The 17364-nt window shown below is 41.4% G+C and overlaps 1 protein-coding gene across 1 annotated transcript; it reads right to left on the reverse strand.

The window, feature by feature from the left end:
* Positions 1–10732: 10732 nt before the first annotated feature.
* LOC115776550 (hepatitis A virus cellular receptor 2 homolog) lies at positions 10733–16040 on the reverse strand. The gene is made up of 4 exons (XM_030724265.1): positions 15953–16040; positions 11887–12249; positions 10853–11649; positions 10733–10814 (listed from the first exon to the last, which is right to left on the reverse strand). The coding sequence occupies exons 1-3, from the start codon at positions 16038–16040 to the stop codon at positions 11357–11359; spliced, it is 744 nt and encodes a 247-aa protein (XP_030580125.1). The 3' UTR covers positions 10733–10814; positions 10853–11356.
* Between the last annotated feature and the right edge of the window lie 1324 nt (positions 16041–17364).

Genomic DNA, 17364 nt, shown 5'->3' on the forward strand with positions numbered 1-17364 from the left:
TCGACATCGCTAGCTCCTGCTGGCTTTGCCTGAACAAAAACGTTTATAGACACAGACTCTGCTCAATACTTCAACCTTCTACCATCAGGACCATCAAATGGTTCAGGTCGCGGAAATGCAGAACCAACAGACTAAAAACAGTTTTATCCATCATATAAACACACATTTGTATTATATATCCTTGTGTATATTTATTTTTATTTATTATACATAGCTTTCTTCCTGTAACACACTGGTGACATCACGAGCAGCTGTCACCATTTTAGTCAAGCACCTGTGCTTGATGACAACAAAGGTTTCAGATTCGTATTCTAAAAAGCAACTCTTACATGATCATTATGTGCACTACACTATACTGATTATATACCTCTACTTCTAAATCTCACAGTAAAGTCATGTGTCCTCTGTGCAGCTGTGTTCATGTAATCAGTGAATGATTTGAGCTTTTCACTGCCTGCTGTGTTTCCTGGACTCCTGATCAAAGATAAAGAGTCAGTTCAGACCTGCAGTTGGTCCTCATGGTGTTTGAACTTGAATTCAGCCTGATTAGTTTTTCATGTCTTCTCCTCCATCATCAGTTATCAGGAGAGCAGACAGTCAAAGGTCAATAATTCAAACAAACACAGAGATTCTACTTACAGAGCAGACACAGCACAGATGTTTCCTTCATCGTCCTTCTCACTCATTTGAGCTTTTTTCATTTCTCTCACTGACACCAAGTAAAGCCCCGCCCTCTTCCTCTGAGCACCAGCTTACTATTGGTGCAGAGTTTTTTTTTTTTTTATGTACACATGCTCCATTTCCATGTAGTGGACGTCCCCCTCAGTGAGAGAGGCAGATATGAGCTGAAACACGGGAATCAAACCAGGGACGCTGCTGTTATGGAGCTGAACTGGAACCATTCCCACACTGAGGCCCTCTGAACACATTTTAATGACAGCTGTGCAGAGACACACTGATGACAGACTGGAACACTATGATTCACATTTAGATTAACACCATCCTCCCACAGGCTTTAGATATGGACACTAGAGGGAGCTGCTGGACTGGAAACCCATCCATGCCTGTGTACCAGGATATCAAATTTATACTCACTATGGGATCAAGCCAAAGTAAAGAGAGACCAGAAAAATATTATTTTATTTACAAGCAGTTGGACAACAGTGATAAAGTAAGATATATATATATATATATATATATATATATATATATATATATCTATATATATATATATATATATATATATATATATATATATATATATATATATATAAAATCCACCTGGATTGACTACAAGAAAGCCTATGACTCGATGCCGCTCACATGATCCTGGAATGCGTAGAACAACTCAATGGGTATGTGGAAAACAACACTAGAGGCCAACTCCAAGCCCATCGCACAAGTCATCACCAAGTGTGGGATTTACCAAGGAGATGCTCTGTCCTCACTGCTGTTCTGCATAGGCTTGAATCCCCTCAGCCAGATCATCAACAAGACTGGCTACGGATACCGACTACGGAATGGAGCAAATATCAGCCACCTCCTGTACATGGATGACATCAAGCTATATGCTAAGAGTGAACGAGATATCGATTCACAGATCCACACCACCAGGATCTACGGCAATGATAGACTGTCATTCAGACTACAGAACTGTCGTCAGATGGTAATTAAGAGAGGAAAAGTAGTCAGAACTGAGGGGATTACACTGCCAGAAGGCAACATTGGAGACGAATCCAAATCTAGCACCCTGATGCTAAGCGGAAGGAAGGTGGCCGAGGACTAGTGAGTGTCAGAACCACTGTCCTAGATGAAACAACGAAGATCCATGAATACATCAGGAAGATGGCCACAAAAGATCTGGTTCTTAGTGAGTACCTCAGGCAGCAGAAACCCGAGAAAGAAGAGGAGGAGGATGAACAGGAACCATCATCGAAGGACACGCCTCTGCATGGCATGTACCACCAGCAGATTGATACAACCGATACTTTAAAAGTATCAGTACTTTCAATACTTCAGTCATTTGACATAATTTATCTTAACAAGAACACATTAGAAAGTAACTAAATCATTGAGATCTTGCCTAAATGAAACGGGGTTGATGGGAACTACTTTTCTTCTGCTTGGTAAGTGTGTAATGCATAAGGACATAATGCCCAAGCGCAGCATGCTGCTGCTGCTGCTCACTCACTCACTCACTCACTCAAACATAGACACAATGACAAGACATAAAAGCAGTCACGCATGGAGCTATTTCATCTCCACAAAGAGCCAAGACATGATCTTTGATGTTGTGGGAAAACAGTCATAAGTTGTGACAACACAAACCTTGTTTGTAAATACACCTCAGAATACACCACAATACTGAATACATGGCATACATGATGACATGGACCAAGGAGGAGAGCCAAATGTCAGGTGCTGACGTCTCTGGCAGGGTTCTTTGGTGTTCCAGTCAGGCACTATCTAGGTATAGAAATGTTGAGCTTTAAGGAGTGATGAGCACGGTCGCTGTTTGAGTTGGATAGATGAATTAAAATGGTATAAGTAATGAAATAAACACATGCTTCAACACATAGCTGCAGGTTGGAGTAATATTTCTATCATGCTTACATGATATAATCTCATAGAGGTAAAAAAAAGCCTAGATTTATTCAAGTAACTTCCTAAGATAAGTGTAAGATAACTGAAAGTGGTTTACATTGGTGTCATTAAAATATTGGTATCACCAATACCAGCTTGAATTTTACTCAGTTTTTGGCTGGAAAGGAAATCTGTGGTATTGAACATAACTAGAGCCCAACCGAGGTCTAGCTGTTTTTTCTGGGGGTTTTTTTGAACAATGCCACCCAGACTACTATTACTGTAGGTGGCAGTTCTTGCGAGGCTAGTGACAGAATTCAGTTTGGAGCAGCACAGGAACACTTTTAAAAATTATTATATTAAAATACGGGAAAAATAATAATGCGGGAGGATGGCAGGACAGAGGGATAAAATACGAGAGTTTCCCAGCCAAAACAGATTTGACAGGTATGAAAAATTACTCCATAGAGGAGAAAAATACTTGATTTTGAAATTTTTAACTGCCGTGCTTTTATTTTGAAGGCATCATGTCTCTGTGTTCCCCCCGCCTCCCTCTGAGTGGCTCTGAGTGTTTGGGAGGCGGAGACAGCAGCAGGAGTCAGAAACTCTTTGAATGAGGTAAAACGGTCTGTCGGGAATGTTACCATGAATACGGCTTGTTTATGAAGTCTTGTTGTCAGTTTACTTTCATATATAGGAAAAACTCGACTTAATGGACACAAAGTCAATTGGTCAGCACTTTGTGGCTGCAAATTGTTATGGCAGTGACTGGGTCAGTACAGATTTGATGTAGTACCCTCTTGTGGACAAGGGGGCTAACTGTTGGAAGATTGAATAAAGAGAAGTCACCACGTTCAGTGGCAGATCTAGGATTTTTCTGAGTAAGGGGCATCAAGGGGCCACAGTATTCATAGAGGTGCCAAGTATTTGTGGTAGATGTGGTGATATATGGACCAATAAAAATTAAAGCCGTTACATTAAAGTTATGGTAAATCTTATCACCATGAGGTGTAAGAAGTCAGTGAACTTATGTGCCATTTCACTAAATAACAATATCAGACATTTCATACATTACAGCAGAGGTTGTCAACCTGTCGATCGTGATCGACCAGTAGATCTTTGAGACTTTACCAGTAGATCCCGAAAATAACAGGAAAATTAAATACACCATCTGCATACCACTTGTGTGCCCTCTCCTCCCGTAGCCATAGTGACCAATGAAAACATTGTGCCGTTTTTAAACGCTCTTTTACGCTAATCACTCACTCAATCACAAGACGCAGCCTTGCAAAGTAGCAGGCAGCCAAAATGGCGGAGGCCCTGTGGAAGAAGTCAAAAACATACTGTTTTCATCCAGAATGGGAGGACGAATTTTTTTTTAATGTTACTTAAAGACAAGTGTATATGTATGTTATGTCACCAAACACAAGCACTGAGTAAATAAGGAAATCTGGAGCGGCACCACAACACAAACCACCCAAAATTCAAGGAACTCTTCCCACCAAAGACTGCTATCCGTGCTAGGAATGTTTTGGAGCTGAAATCGGAGTTGAAAGCCCAGCAGTCACTCTTCATTATACCGACTGCACGACATAAAGCTGCAACAGAAGCATTGCTTCGTGTAAGTAATTTTTTGGCTAAAAACAAAAAGCCATTTACCGATGGGGAATTATTTAAGGAGGCAATGACTATTACAGCAAACACAATATTTAACGACTTCAAAAACAACGATGAAATCAAAGCTGCAATCAAGAGGATTTTACATCAAAGGACTTTCTCACTCTTTTGCACTTGAAATACAGAACAAGAGGTGAGGATATTTTCAATGAGTTTAAAAAATATGTATGTGAAAATGACATTCCCATCCATAAACTGGTAGCAATCACTACTGATGCGGGGTGTGCGCTTGGGGTTTATAGCGCTGTGCCGCAATGATCCCAATTTCCCAGACTTCATGAGCTACCACTGTATGATTCATCAACGGGCCTTGATTGGGAAAGCCTTGGGCTTTTCTCATGTCATGACACTGGTAGTCAAACTGATCAACTCTATTAGAGCAAAAACTCTGCAACACCGCTTATTCAAGTCGTTCTCTCAAACAATCAAAGATCAGGCTGCTTTCCATCCTGAGGAGTACTGCTCACATCTGGACAAAGTGACAGCAGAGTTTGGTTCGTGTTTTGGTGAGTTAAATGTCATGGAGGACATTGCTGCATTTGTCTCAAACCCCTTTCAGCACATTGATGTAGAGCAGACAGCAGCAAAATTTCATCATGCATTTGCATTACAAACTGGTGTGGACATGGAGATAATTGATTTGCAAAATGACATAGAACTGAAAGCCAGATCAAAGGACAATGACTTTTAAGATAAGATAAGATAAAACTTTAATGATCCCACAACGGGGAAATTTGTGCATTACAGCAGCTCAGTACAGAGAAAAAATGAAAAGAATGAGTAAGAACAAATAACTAATCTAAAACTAAAATAGAATAGAATAAAATAAAATAAAATAGCAAAAAACTATACACATATACATAAGCACTATATACATAAATATATATATCAGTGTCAATACCCACATTTACATATACATACATATACACACATCAAAACACTATATACAGATATCAAAATATTATATACATTTTTAGCCAGTAAGGTACTTGTAAGCAGGGAGAAGTTCCCTCTTCTCACTACATGTGCAGTGAAATTGAGTGCCTACTTTGGCTCCACTTATCTCTGTGAGATGGCATTTTCACAGATGAAAATAATTAAGTCAAAGTATAGGAGCTCCCTCACTGACAGACACCTCACAGACTGCATCAGGCTGGCTGTCTGCACCTATGAGCCAAACTACAAAAAACTTACAGAAAGTGTTCATTCCCAACCATCACATAGACTTGATTGAGCTTTTCTGGAGAAGCTTTTCCTTCTGGCTCTGTAAAAAAGTGATACTGCATAATATTGTTCAGAATTGTTCACATTCAATTTATTTGATTAGAAAAGTTGTTGCCAGGCATCCTGCTATTTCACATGTTAAAAGGAAATGTAGCAACTTTAGTAAAGTTCAACCAGGAAAATTATATAAATGGCAGTATGTGTTATCTGTTCATTACAAAAATGTGTTAATTTACCCCTTCTGTTAAAAAAGAATGAACAGTAAATGTAGTAATTTCCATGAAGCAGGTTTGGTCATGGTAATGGTACTACATCTGTACTATTAGAAATATACTGTTTTGTTTTTGTTTTTGTTTTTTTGTCCACTATGAACAACAAATTCACTACATAAATAAAAGCCTAGAGTTGGAAAGTATTTGGGTTATTTTTTTATGTTCAGTGCTTCAACAGGTAGATCTTGCCTTGTTCAGGGTCAAGTTCAAGGATCTTAAGCTCAAAAAAGTTGAAGACCACTGCATTACAGCATTAACTGTTGTTGCTCTCCCTAAATGATTCCTGACCTGATGCAAAGGGACTGGAGGTGTCCTGCTCCTGACCAGCCTCTGGTCTGCTGTGTCCTGCTGCTCTCTCCCTCCTCTCACCCTGCTCATCTTCAGCTGGCAAACTGCTGAATTCCCTCCTGAGACTGACCCTTTCTTTTCATATTCTTCTCTGTCACTGCCAAACATTATAGTTAATGTTAACACACAAATGCAAATTACAAAGAAGTACATGAATTAGTGAAATGCTAACATTCATGTCCAAACACAAGAAGGGCCTCAGTTAACATTACTCTGAACTAACTTTGCCTCTTAAATTAATGTTTGTCAGACTTACACTGTGTGACAGCTGTGAGTAAGAAGGTTTTTATGACTTATCATTACCAACAAACTCCTCAAAATGTAGACTGGCATCAGTTGTTTGTCAAAAAACTTTCTTCTTCTGTAGGTTTTATTCACCCTGAGCATTCCTATTTGGCTCATTAGCGCTACTGGTGTTTCGGCATGGAATTGCATCCACCTATAATTTGATCCTCGCTCTCGGACAAAGGATAGATGAGTGCCAGGACAGGGGCACTTCCGGGGGCCTATCAGATTTCAGATGGGACCAATGCACCTGTGGCCCCGCCCCTAGAACCGACAATGACCACGTTTTTTTTTTTTTTTTTTAAAAGCCTGTCATGTCTGGCTATTTTCGCAATCGGAATGATGATCCGAATGCAATGATGTACCAAACATATTTGATTTAACAAGAACAGCTCTATAAGCTATTCTTGTTAATGTTTGTATTTTTATTTTTTATTTAGTTATTCATGCCAGGCCTGACAGGCAATAAGGAAAGGGATAGAGAAAAGGGGGGGGGGAGCAAACAAAAAACAAGCAAACAAAAAACAAACAAACAAAGAAAAAAAACAGGGGGGGGGGGGGGGGGGGGGGGGGGAGACAAAGGGGAGAAAGGAAAGAAAAATACTCAGAGATATACATACATACACACATTCACACATTCACGTCTATACAAATGCATATACACATACACACAATCTTGCTGTTTGCAGTAATGTGTGTATGCGCCTCTGTCATGGAATGTACTCAATAAGGGTAAGAAACTGCAACCATGCCCCCCGTGATCCAGAGGCAAATAGTAAAGGACCCACTGGACCCAGGCCATCCACAGCCCACTAGGAGCTCAGAAGACCTGAAGCCACACATCCTGATGGCAACTGAGTGCACACCCCAGAGGAGGAAGGAGGGAGACCCTAGACGGAGCCCCCACGGCCAAAGGGCAAGAGTCCAGAGAGCCAGAGGCAATGAGCAGCCCACCCCCCTGCAGGCCGGCACCCCCAGCACGAGCCGAGCATGTGGGCCCCAAGGCCCCAAGTGCCGAGAACCGCCCGACACCGGGCAGAGCCCCCCCCCCCCCCAACGCCAAGGAGGCCAAGCACCCCCAGGCCACAGCTGCCAAGGGGGCGGGTCAGAAACCACGCCAAGACATCCGGCCACATACCCCCGGGCATACACACATAGACACGGGCACCCACACCCCAGGGGTGGCAGTGACGATCAGTGGGGAGCAGCGTGGAGTGGTAGGGAGGGGTAACTCCCGGGCCTCCACAGCCGTGTCCCACAGGTGCCAAGGCTCAGCAAGCCACAGACCCAGGCCCAGCTGACAATGACCACATTTAACAGAGCTGTCCGAGTCCGTTCTGAATAAGTGCAGAAAATACCTTTCCCACCTAGCAGAGAAAACACAGCCATTGAGAGAATTTTTTTTCTTTTTTCTTCCTGTTCTCAGAAGAGACGGACATGTTTTCTCTTCTCCCCAACCTCCCTATCTACCCCTGCTTTTGCTGTTTTGCTGCTTAGAGCGTCTCTTCATACATCCCAGAAATAATTAAATTATGGATCTGGTCACCTAGTCTCTCAGCACTATTGATGATCAGATTCTCATCATGAGGAGACTGCGAGAAGGGGAACCCTCTTTCCTCTGGTCCGACTACATACCTGGCTGGTTATGTTATGGATTCCTGTGGGGATGGAAGATAACGTTCCTGGCTGCACTGTGTGGACGTGGCTTTTATATTTATACCAGGATTTTTCCCAAATTGGACCTGGGGATACCTGGTTTCCGGGCAGCTGTTCAGGCCCTAGTAAGGCTGCCTATGAGGGATGCAGAAACAGGACGAACTCAATCAGACTCAGTAGAGCTGAATCAAAGTGGATTACATCTGGAGGAGTGTTGGAGTCTCTGTTTCTGCGTGGCGGAGTAGAACCAAAAATTCAGCTTATTACCACAAAACTGTAAGTCTGTCAGTAAATAGTTATGACGGCCTGAACCTAAACAATTGCAGTATTTGGAATTTGTCTCCCAGACGGCCTTGGATGCTGTCTGTCTAAATCATCTCCTGGAGATGTTTGTACACACATGCTCTTCACCCCCGCCCTGTGTTGTGACCTGTATGAACTGGTATCCTGGCAACCAAGGCTGACTGTACCATCTCATCATGAACTGCTGGTCTGGAAGCTGTGTGACCATCACAGTATCCTGCTCGTCTCCACTGGCAGCCCCTCCCCTACCCACCCTAGTGCTCTCCAGGCTTTAAATGTGCTGCTGCTTTCATAATGATGTGTACATAATAATGAACACAGTACGAGATGATGTTTTTGAACCTAACTATCCCAGTGTATCTCTTTCTGTTTTCCTGCTAAAGGTAGCACTGGCAAAACAGCTGCATGACCTCAGACACCTGTCCCCCCTGTTTGTTTGTGTTTGTCTCTATGTTTGTATTTCTTGGATGGGTGTTCTGTTAACTGAAAATTTCCCCATTGTGGGACTAAAAAAGGTATTCATTCAATTACTCAGCACTAAGAACATATGGTGCTGGAATGAGGCTCAACAAACAGCGTTTGACAGTATTAAATCAGAACTGAGCAAACCACAAAGTTTGGCACTCTCCAATCCTAAAGCTCAAACTACAGTGTCGGCTGATGCTGGATTTATGCACTGGGAGCAGTGCTGTTTCAGAAACAGGACACAACCAAGCCGGTGGCATTTGCCTCAAGAGCACTAACCAACACAGAGCAAAGATATTCCCAAATAGAAAAGGAGGCATTTAGCCATAACCTGATCACATGAATGATCATGTTTTTAGATTTTCTTATTGGTATTGAGTTTAATGTTGAGACAAATCAAAAGCCATTGGTACCACTCTTGGGCTCAGAACCTGGATGAACTGCTGCCACGAGTGCAGAGACTGAGAATGGGATTAATGAGATACTTTCACGTGTCCCGGAGAAAACCATAGCAACTGCAGAGCGATGAAATAGACTTGTATGCACATCAGGTGCATTTATGTCTCCTGGCAACGGAGGAGAGATTTCTACAGATAAGAGAGCAGCAAGACAAAGATGAAATGCTAAAACAAGTCAAACACTACTGTAAACATGGCTGGGTGGAAAAACACAAAATTCCAGGTCCATGCTTCCCATACATCAGCATGCAGGGGACCTGACAGAGGTAAACGGACTTCTGCTAAAAGGTATGCACATTGTAATTCCAAAGACACTTCAAAACGAGATCCTGACACGGTTGCATACAGGTCACCAGGGCATCAAAGTAGTCAGTATGGTGGCCAGGACTGAGTTCTCAACTACAACAGCTGGTGGCTGGTAGACATGTAAAGGTGAGACAGCAACGCAGAGAAGCACTCATGCCAACTGAGTTTCTGCATGGTGTACTAAATTATTTTTGTGCTACTGAAATATTTAGCTGGCTAGTATCAGTGCAGCCACCTGATAAAGTAAGCTACAGCCCTGGAATGACATGGTCATTGTGCTTGACAAAAGACTCAAGACATTTTGTTTGATGGTTTTCCCACATCTTATGATTATAAAACATATACATATGTAAATTATACATGCAGTAACATAGGTGTACACAACAATATTTTTCCAAGAAATATTTGAAAAAGAAGAAAATAAAAGCTCAAATAGCATTTTTTGTGCTTTGCTCAGAGTATTTATGGATCTGTTAGGTTTCTGATATGTGTCCCGCCCAATAGTAAACTCATTACTACGACCTTGGACTCAATTAAGACAGGCATATAGTACAGTTTTTGTAAAAAAAAATTTATTATGAAACTCACATAAATAAATAAAAAATGTGAAAGCATCACAGATCAAAGGAAACACCTGAGTCTGCATCTACAGAGGTTAGCTCCAGCTTCACCATCCATCAGAACGTTCACTTATAGCTGCCAAAGCGACTTGAGGCGACTGTTGTGATTTGGTACTATATAAATAACATTGGATTGAATTTCAGATTAGTGATGATCTATAATCCAGGTGGTTTTCAGTCAGTGTGTGTAACTATTCAAACCTCACAGATCAAGTCTGATCTCACACACAGCTGATTGTGAAGATGAACACACTGATGCTGATGCTGTAACAGAGGACACTAAACCAGGAACACTGAGGGGAAACAAACCCTAAACAAAGTTATTTGCTGACCTCTGTGGATGATAAGCTTCAGACGGGTTCACTCAGAAACAGAACATCTTGTGTAGAAAATCACTGAAATATTTTAATCTTCTTTTAAGAGTTGATAGCTTTAGTTTGTGCCACATAGAATTGTGACAGAAATGTAACCTCACACAGACCTGGAGGCTCAAACAGCATCAACTCAAAACTGACATTTTCCTCCCGAGCTGCTTCAGAGCAAACACATGAACAAATGATGCAGACCGGGAAAATTTAACACATGTAATCAGAATACTACTACTGACACTGCGAGTACTACTAATGATAGTATGTACAGATGTGTTAATCTGTACATACTAATGATAGTATGTACAGATTGCAAAAATACTCAGAGTTGGAAGAAAATACATTAATATAAAAGCATAAAATGCTGACAAAAAAAGCTGCAGGCTTTAACTTTTTCAAATGTATTCTAACAGGCAGCATCTTCTCTGATCTCAGCCTGTTGATTAAATATCATTTCTATCTTTACAGGATCACTTAAATTTCATTTTTTATTTTGGGGTCACATTTGCATTTCTTGGGACTATCTCAAGGACGCTGGAAAATATCGATTTTTTTAAGATGTATTTTATCATTGGAGTAAAACTAAAAATAGATCAGCTGCTCGATGTCCTCCACATGTTTTCTTTGTCTTATGTTATCTGTCTTGGGTTCTCTGCATCTTGGGTTAATGTTCTACCCCTCAGTTATTTCAGCCTGATCTTCTCCTTTTTGTTTAACCACCATTCCTCCTGTTAAATCTCTGAAAAATATTTTTTCTGTTTTTCTCCTCAGATGTTACTGTTTTAGTTTCTTCAGTCAGACTTTCTCGTGCTTTTTAATGATGAAAGCTTCTCATCACGTGGAAACACTGAGCCATTTCCAACAGCCTGCAGTTCAACAGGAGGCTGAAATGAATCCTGACCCTGTTGGTTAGATTTTCTGTAGATCAAAAAAACAACAGCAGCAGAAACAAGAAGCACAGCAGGAACTGACAGACCAACTATCAGTCCAACAGACCCATCCTTCTTCCCTTCATCCTCCTTCCTTCCATCCTCCTTCCCTCCATCCTCCTTCCCTCCATCCTCTGTGGTTCCTCCTCCTGGACCTGCAGGTAGAAACAGGTGTGAGGTGTCAGCTGTCAGGTAGGTGATGAGTGAAGAACAGAACAGAATCCATTTCCTCTTCAAACTGCTGTCAGACATTATCTACTGCACTCTGATCACATCACTCAGACCAGCTGCTTTCTACAAAGTCTCATCAACAACATCTTTAGAAACAAACATCAACAACCAGGAAGCAGCTTCACCTCTGATCACAGACACACTGAACTCTGCTCACTCACCTGGAGGAGGAGCAACTCTCAGGTAGATGATGCTGATGGGGTCGGTCTTCAGATTAGCTCTCTTCTTCCGGTTTGATCCTCTCTGTATGACACGACACTCGTATGTACCAGCATCAGCAGCTGTCACATTCTTCAGAATCAGAGACACGTCTCCATCCTTCATCTGTCTGTCCTGCAGATCCACCCGATTAACAAAGTATGGATGCTGGTTTTCTGGATCGAAGCGCCGACCCCGATATAGCAGGACATATTCTTTCCCAAGGTCAGCTCTGCTCCACTCTACACCTAAGATGTTGTTGTTGTTTGGAGCTCGACCTGGCAGAATGACGTTCTGTCCAGACTCAGCTGTGATGTTTTTTTGTTCTGAAAAAGGAAACCACACAAAGAGGTTAAAGGTCAAAGTACAACTGTTCACTTTTACAGCAGCCAATCAGAGCGACACCTGAGCTGCAGAGTATAAATGAAGCATCAAAGCAACAAATTTGTGCAGAGGATCTTTTTATAATCTAATTATTCAAGTTACTCAAGGAATAGTTTCATTACTAAATTATTCTGTGTGTGTGTGTGTGTACGCACATTCCTGTGTGTTTGTCTAATTACTCAGGAAAGAACAAAAGAGCCTGATAATGAAAACAAATTTACTCTTTGATCATTCGGCCTGTCTTCATCTCTCTTCAGTAAATACACTTTAGTTGTGCCTAAACTTCTCCTGGATTACAATGAATGTAATTATTGTTTTCACTTGGAGACGATAAAGGGTGTTTGACTGAATGATGATCTATTATCAACACTGGTTAAAAAACTTGCACTTCTCTGGCTAAACAATGAATTGGATATTGTTTTGAGTCATCATGATATTCAATTCTTCAATTCAATTTATTTATATAGCGCCAAATCACAACAAACAGTCGCCTTAATGTGCTTCATATTGTGGGTAAAGACCCTACAATAATACAGAGAAAACCCAACAGTCAAAACGACCCCCTATGAGCAGCACTTGGTTACAGTGGGAAGGAAAAACTCCCTTTAACAGGAAGAAACCTCCATCAGAACCAGGCTCAGGGAGGGGGGGTCATCTGCTGTGACTGGAACCAAGTACACATGACACAACCAGCAGAAGGGCGTGACTCTGCCACCTCGATGTACAGGTTTCTACTTCTTTATTTGTTTTATACTACTTTCTTTCACTACATAGTGTGTATTACACGAGAAAATCGATTTTCACGGCTGTGAATTAGGTTGGGCTCTAAGGCTGAACTTGCTGATTTGTAGCAGTTTAAACACAAAGTGCGTACTTGTCGTCTTGCTCTAATCGCTGTCTGTGTTTCCCTCTGTGCTGCACACAGATGCTGCAGTAGTTTGGTTTGTGTAGCGGTTTTGTTATTAACTTGTGAATTTCACATAAACACCTCTTTTCTGTTTATTTGGGGTTATAATCTCCTGCCTGTGTGTTTGGAGTATATGTGTGTGTGGATGTGCGCTGTGTGATGATGTAGGTATGTGTGTGTGTGTTCAGGTCACAGTGGTTCCTGACATGGCTGGAGGTAGGCTGCTGTCACGTCGCTCTCTGTTGATAAAAGCTTGTTAAAGCAGTTAATTGTAATTATTATATGACCACACTGGTGTATCCTGTTCTATTTGTTTCTGACTCGTCCTGTGTGAGTTTTGCAGAGGTTTGTGTTAGCTAGTTTTTAATGAGTTTCATCTCAAGGTTATAAAGCTAATGCTAGCATGCTAAGTTAGCTTGGTCGCAAGGAGAGAGCAAAAGAAAGAAATATCTACTGTACTTTAAAGGAGACATATACAAAATCCACTCTTTTTAGCCTTAAATACATTTTGTTGTGTACTTTGAGTGTGTAGCAGTGCAGGAAATTTAAATGTATTCTGTCCTGGTACTGTGTGGATATTTTTATATTCGTTTTGAGTCATATTTTTCAGTCTGTTCAGTTTTCTCTATTCCCTGTTACGTTTTCTTTCCTCTTACGTCACAGTATTTGCTGTGGAACTGCTAAACAAGGACGTGTACTTCCAGCTAACCCGTCTTGTGAAGCTGCCATTTTTTTTTCCTCGCAGTGATTTTGTAGTCCAGTTCAGTTATGCCAGTTGCAAGTAGACAAATCAAAATGTTTGGTTGTTGGGTGTATTAACCCACATGATTGATTATAGGGGGAGGGGTCTGTGGAGCTACAATAACGAGGAATTCAGACCAAAGTACTGCAGTTCTACTTATGAAAAGGAAGGATTTAAAAGCATGGTATGTGTTCTTTCCTTTAAAGGCGCACATTGTCTCTCATCAGAAGAGCCAGGCCTAACAGACACATGACACACACAGCTCATGGATTTATGTATCCCTGTATTACAGGTATGGAGATATTTAGTTGTATTAATTGATGTCTTGAAGATGTAACTTCCAGTATTTGTTTTTGTGTAGCAAATACTGTTAGATGCTTGTTAATATGATTTTAGTTCAACAGGGTTAAATATCGAACTGTATTGAACTTATACTGTTAATTCTTTTTTCATATTGTATCATGTATTAATTTATGCATTATTTTTCTAAGTTGTATTTTCAGTGATAAATTGTTTGTTAACCATGTTTAAAGGACTGGTTCATTAATTTTTATTTATTACATGTTAATCAGGGTTACTAAACAGTCACAAGGCTTTCTAACATGGCCGGAGAAGAGCCACGACACACAGCTCATGGATTTCAGTATTCCTGTCACTAAATGAACCAGAGGTCGAGTTCTGTCTCCCGTCTCATCATTTCACACCAGAACACAATGCAGATTTCAACAGGCGTAACACACAGACACACACACACACACACACACACACACACACACACACACACACACACACAGACACACACACACACACACACACACACACACAAGTTACAATTGGCCTGTGAAATGTGTTTGTAGCACAACAGCGTGTTCTCCCACGTTTGCGCCCTTCAGCTTCCATTTCCAGACGAGGACCCGCCCACACTCACATGTAAAGGATCAGTTCGCAGAGAATGGTGGAAACGCCGGCTCGTTCTTAAGCGTTTCGCTGGTTCATGGGAACTGACACCTGCACCTGCACTGGCACCTCGGCAGTGGAAAAATGGTAACTGAGGTTTGCTAAGCAATCACCGTTTCAGCTATGTTAGCTAACGAGTGAAGGACAATAGGAGCAGCTACACTGCCTTTTCTTTCCTCTCATTAATATTAGCGTTCATTCTGAACATTAAACCTCTTCCACCTCCTGTTAGCTGCTTAATCTGTAGATTTGAGCATATAAATATTAAATTACATATAACTGACAGTACACTGAGATAAACTTTGACACATGGCCTTCAATTTGTGATACTTAGTAACAACTTTCTTTGTTCTGTTTTAGCAGTACTGAGCAAAAGTGTGTAGATGAGTGTCCTGAAAAGAGGCCCCTGCACCCCTCACATGAAGCCACAGGGACATGGTTGCTACGATCCCTGCAGGTTGTGGCATCTGGGGCTGCCACAGCCAGCTGTGAGCACTGACTTTGTGTTCTTTTCACCTCAGAAGTCTGTTATTGGAGCTGGGACTGAAGTCCCCCCCCCCCCCCCTCCCCTCCCCTGAGCTGACTGTGTCTCATTAGTTAAACAGGATTTTATTTAGCAGAAGAACAGGTTGGTGACCTCCCATGGATGGAGACTCCATCTCACTGTGGACCAGAAGAAATAATATTTTCCTTTTTCTGACTGCAGCTGCTGATCGAGGTTAGGTCATGAGTGACGTCACTTCCAGTTCCAAAACAGCAACAACATTATAAATGCTACACTTTTTCCCCTCCTAGTACGGCTATTTTTTTTTTTACAAGCACTGCTGATTTTTAAAAGTACTGTTGCTTTTTACAAGTACTGCTATTTTTCAAAGCACTGCTGCCATCTTGTATTGTGAAGTCTGGCTTTGTCCGACTTTCCGAGATGGCTTGTGGTCGCTGAATTTCGTACCGTACTTTTCGTTACTGGGTCACGGAAAAATCTGCTTACAGTATAACTTTTACGTTATGTTCCTGTTTATGTCAGAGGGAACCTCACCTGCAGCGACAAACACGAAGACGCCCACAAACAGCAAAGTCGAGCGGAGCGGAGCGCATGTTAACGAATCCATTTCCGTGTTTAGCATCTAAGCTAACACGGAAAGGAAGTTTCCCCAGTGTTTGCACGTGACCCCTCCCCAAGTGACATAACTGATTATTCATTTTACATGTGACAAAAATCTTTGACAGCGTAGGATCAAGCGCTAAGACCCAGTCAAACAGACGTGGTTTGCTAACCGTTCGCTAACCACGGACCATGAGGGGGAAAACGAGAATTTTCTGAGCGGCTGTGAGCAGCTGCTGGTGGTTGACGGCAGTCTCAGCTACACTGGGTGTTCAGTGACCTACAGCTAGCCACCTTCCTAGCAACAATAACCCCAACTGCCTAGCGAAACCTCCCTGCATTTGCTTTGGTTGCTAGCATGTTTCTGCAGTTGAACTGATGGATTTGTGTACAAACTTTACGGAGTTTCTCTTCGTGCTGTAGTCAAACTGAAAAGTGTAACAAAAACTGGAAACAGATTGCCTTCAAAATAAAACTCGCACCCTCTGAATCATGTGGGTTTAAGCGCTGAGTCACCACTTTTACTTTGAAGGTGAACAGCTTTCTTCCCCAGTTTGTGGCACATTTTAAACAGTTTTACTGCTTTCAATAAAAAAAAGTGCACCAGAGAAATATTTGGAATTACTGCTGAGAGCTTTGATTGAAAGTCACAGAGAAACTTTTCTCTTTCTCTAATTTCTCTGTTTATGAAGTGCAGATCACTGCTGGCTGTAAGGCGTTCCAGAGTAACGCGTTCATGTAATCACATTATTCTGTAATACTGTGAGCACTGAGGCTTGCAGCACTGTAGCCTCCATTTCTACCTGAAGTCTCTGAGTTAGTTTTGTGTTCGTTCATAAATAAAAGAAAAATTATGTGTGTCCTCATCATGATGGACGTGTGTGTCTGTGTGACTGTAGCCTGAGGTTTTTATTAACTGTAATCACGATGCGTTTTAGGCCATGTTACAGAAAAAGCAATGTAACAAGTAGTGGACAAATATTACTTTGACTGGGGAGTAATTAAGTAACATTATTGCATTACTTTTAAGACAAATATGAGTAAAGTGTAATAGATTACCTTTATGAATAACTAACAATCCCCTCACTGTTGCAGATTAAGTCAGAGCACTGAGGGGAGGATGCTGGGAGAAGGCAAAGCTAGCTTTCAATAACCGAACTATCAAACTAAGATTTTCACAGTACTCTGTGCTAACCGTCCTCAATCATCTGATGAATGTTCCAGTGGTTTTGTGGTAGTTAAAATTGGGTTTCCTGAGCTGAAAATTATTTTTGTTAGCTAGTTAGCAAAGACATTAAGTACTTTACTTTACTTTACTTTACTTTATTACATTTAGCAGACGCCTT

Source organism: Archocentrus centrarchus, unplaced genomic scaffold (genome assembly GCF_007364275.1).
Source record: "Archocentrus centrarchus isolate MPI-CPG fArcCen1 unplaced genomic scaffold, fArcCen1 scaffold_33_ctg1, whole genome shotgun sequence".
Classification (NCBI taxonomy): Eukaryota; Metazoa; Chordata; class Actinopteri; order Cichliformes; family Cichlidae; genus Archocentrus; species Archocentrus centrarchus.

Bases quoted from the DNA above. Each gene is read 5' to 3' on its own strand.
- LOC115776550 (XM_030724265.1), bottom strand. From the start codon at position 16,040: ATGCTAAACACGGAAATGGATTCGTTAACATGCGCTCCGCTCCGCTCG. The intron at 12,250-15,952 runs GTGAGGTTCCCT...TTCCTTTTTCAG, and splicing joins CTTCGTGTTTGTCGCTGCAG to AACAAAAAAACATCACAGCT. The intron at 11,650-11,886 runs GTGAGTGAGCAG...TTCTACCTGCAG, and splicing joins GAGAGTTGCTCCTCCTCCAG to GTCCAGGAGGAGGAACCACA.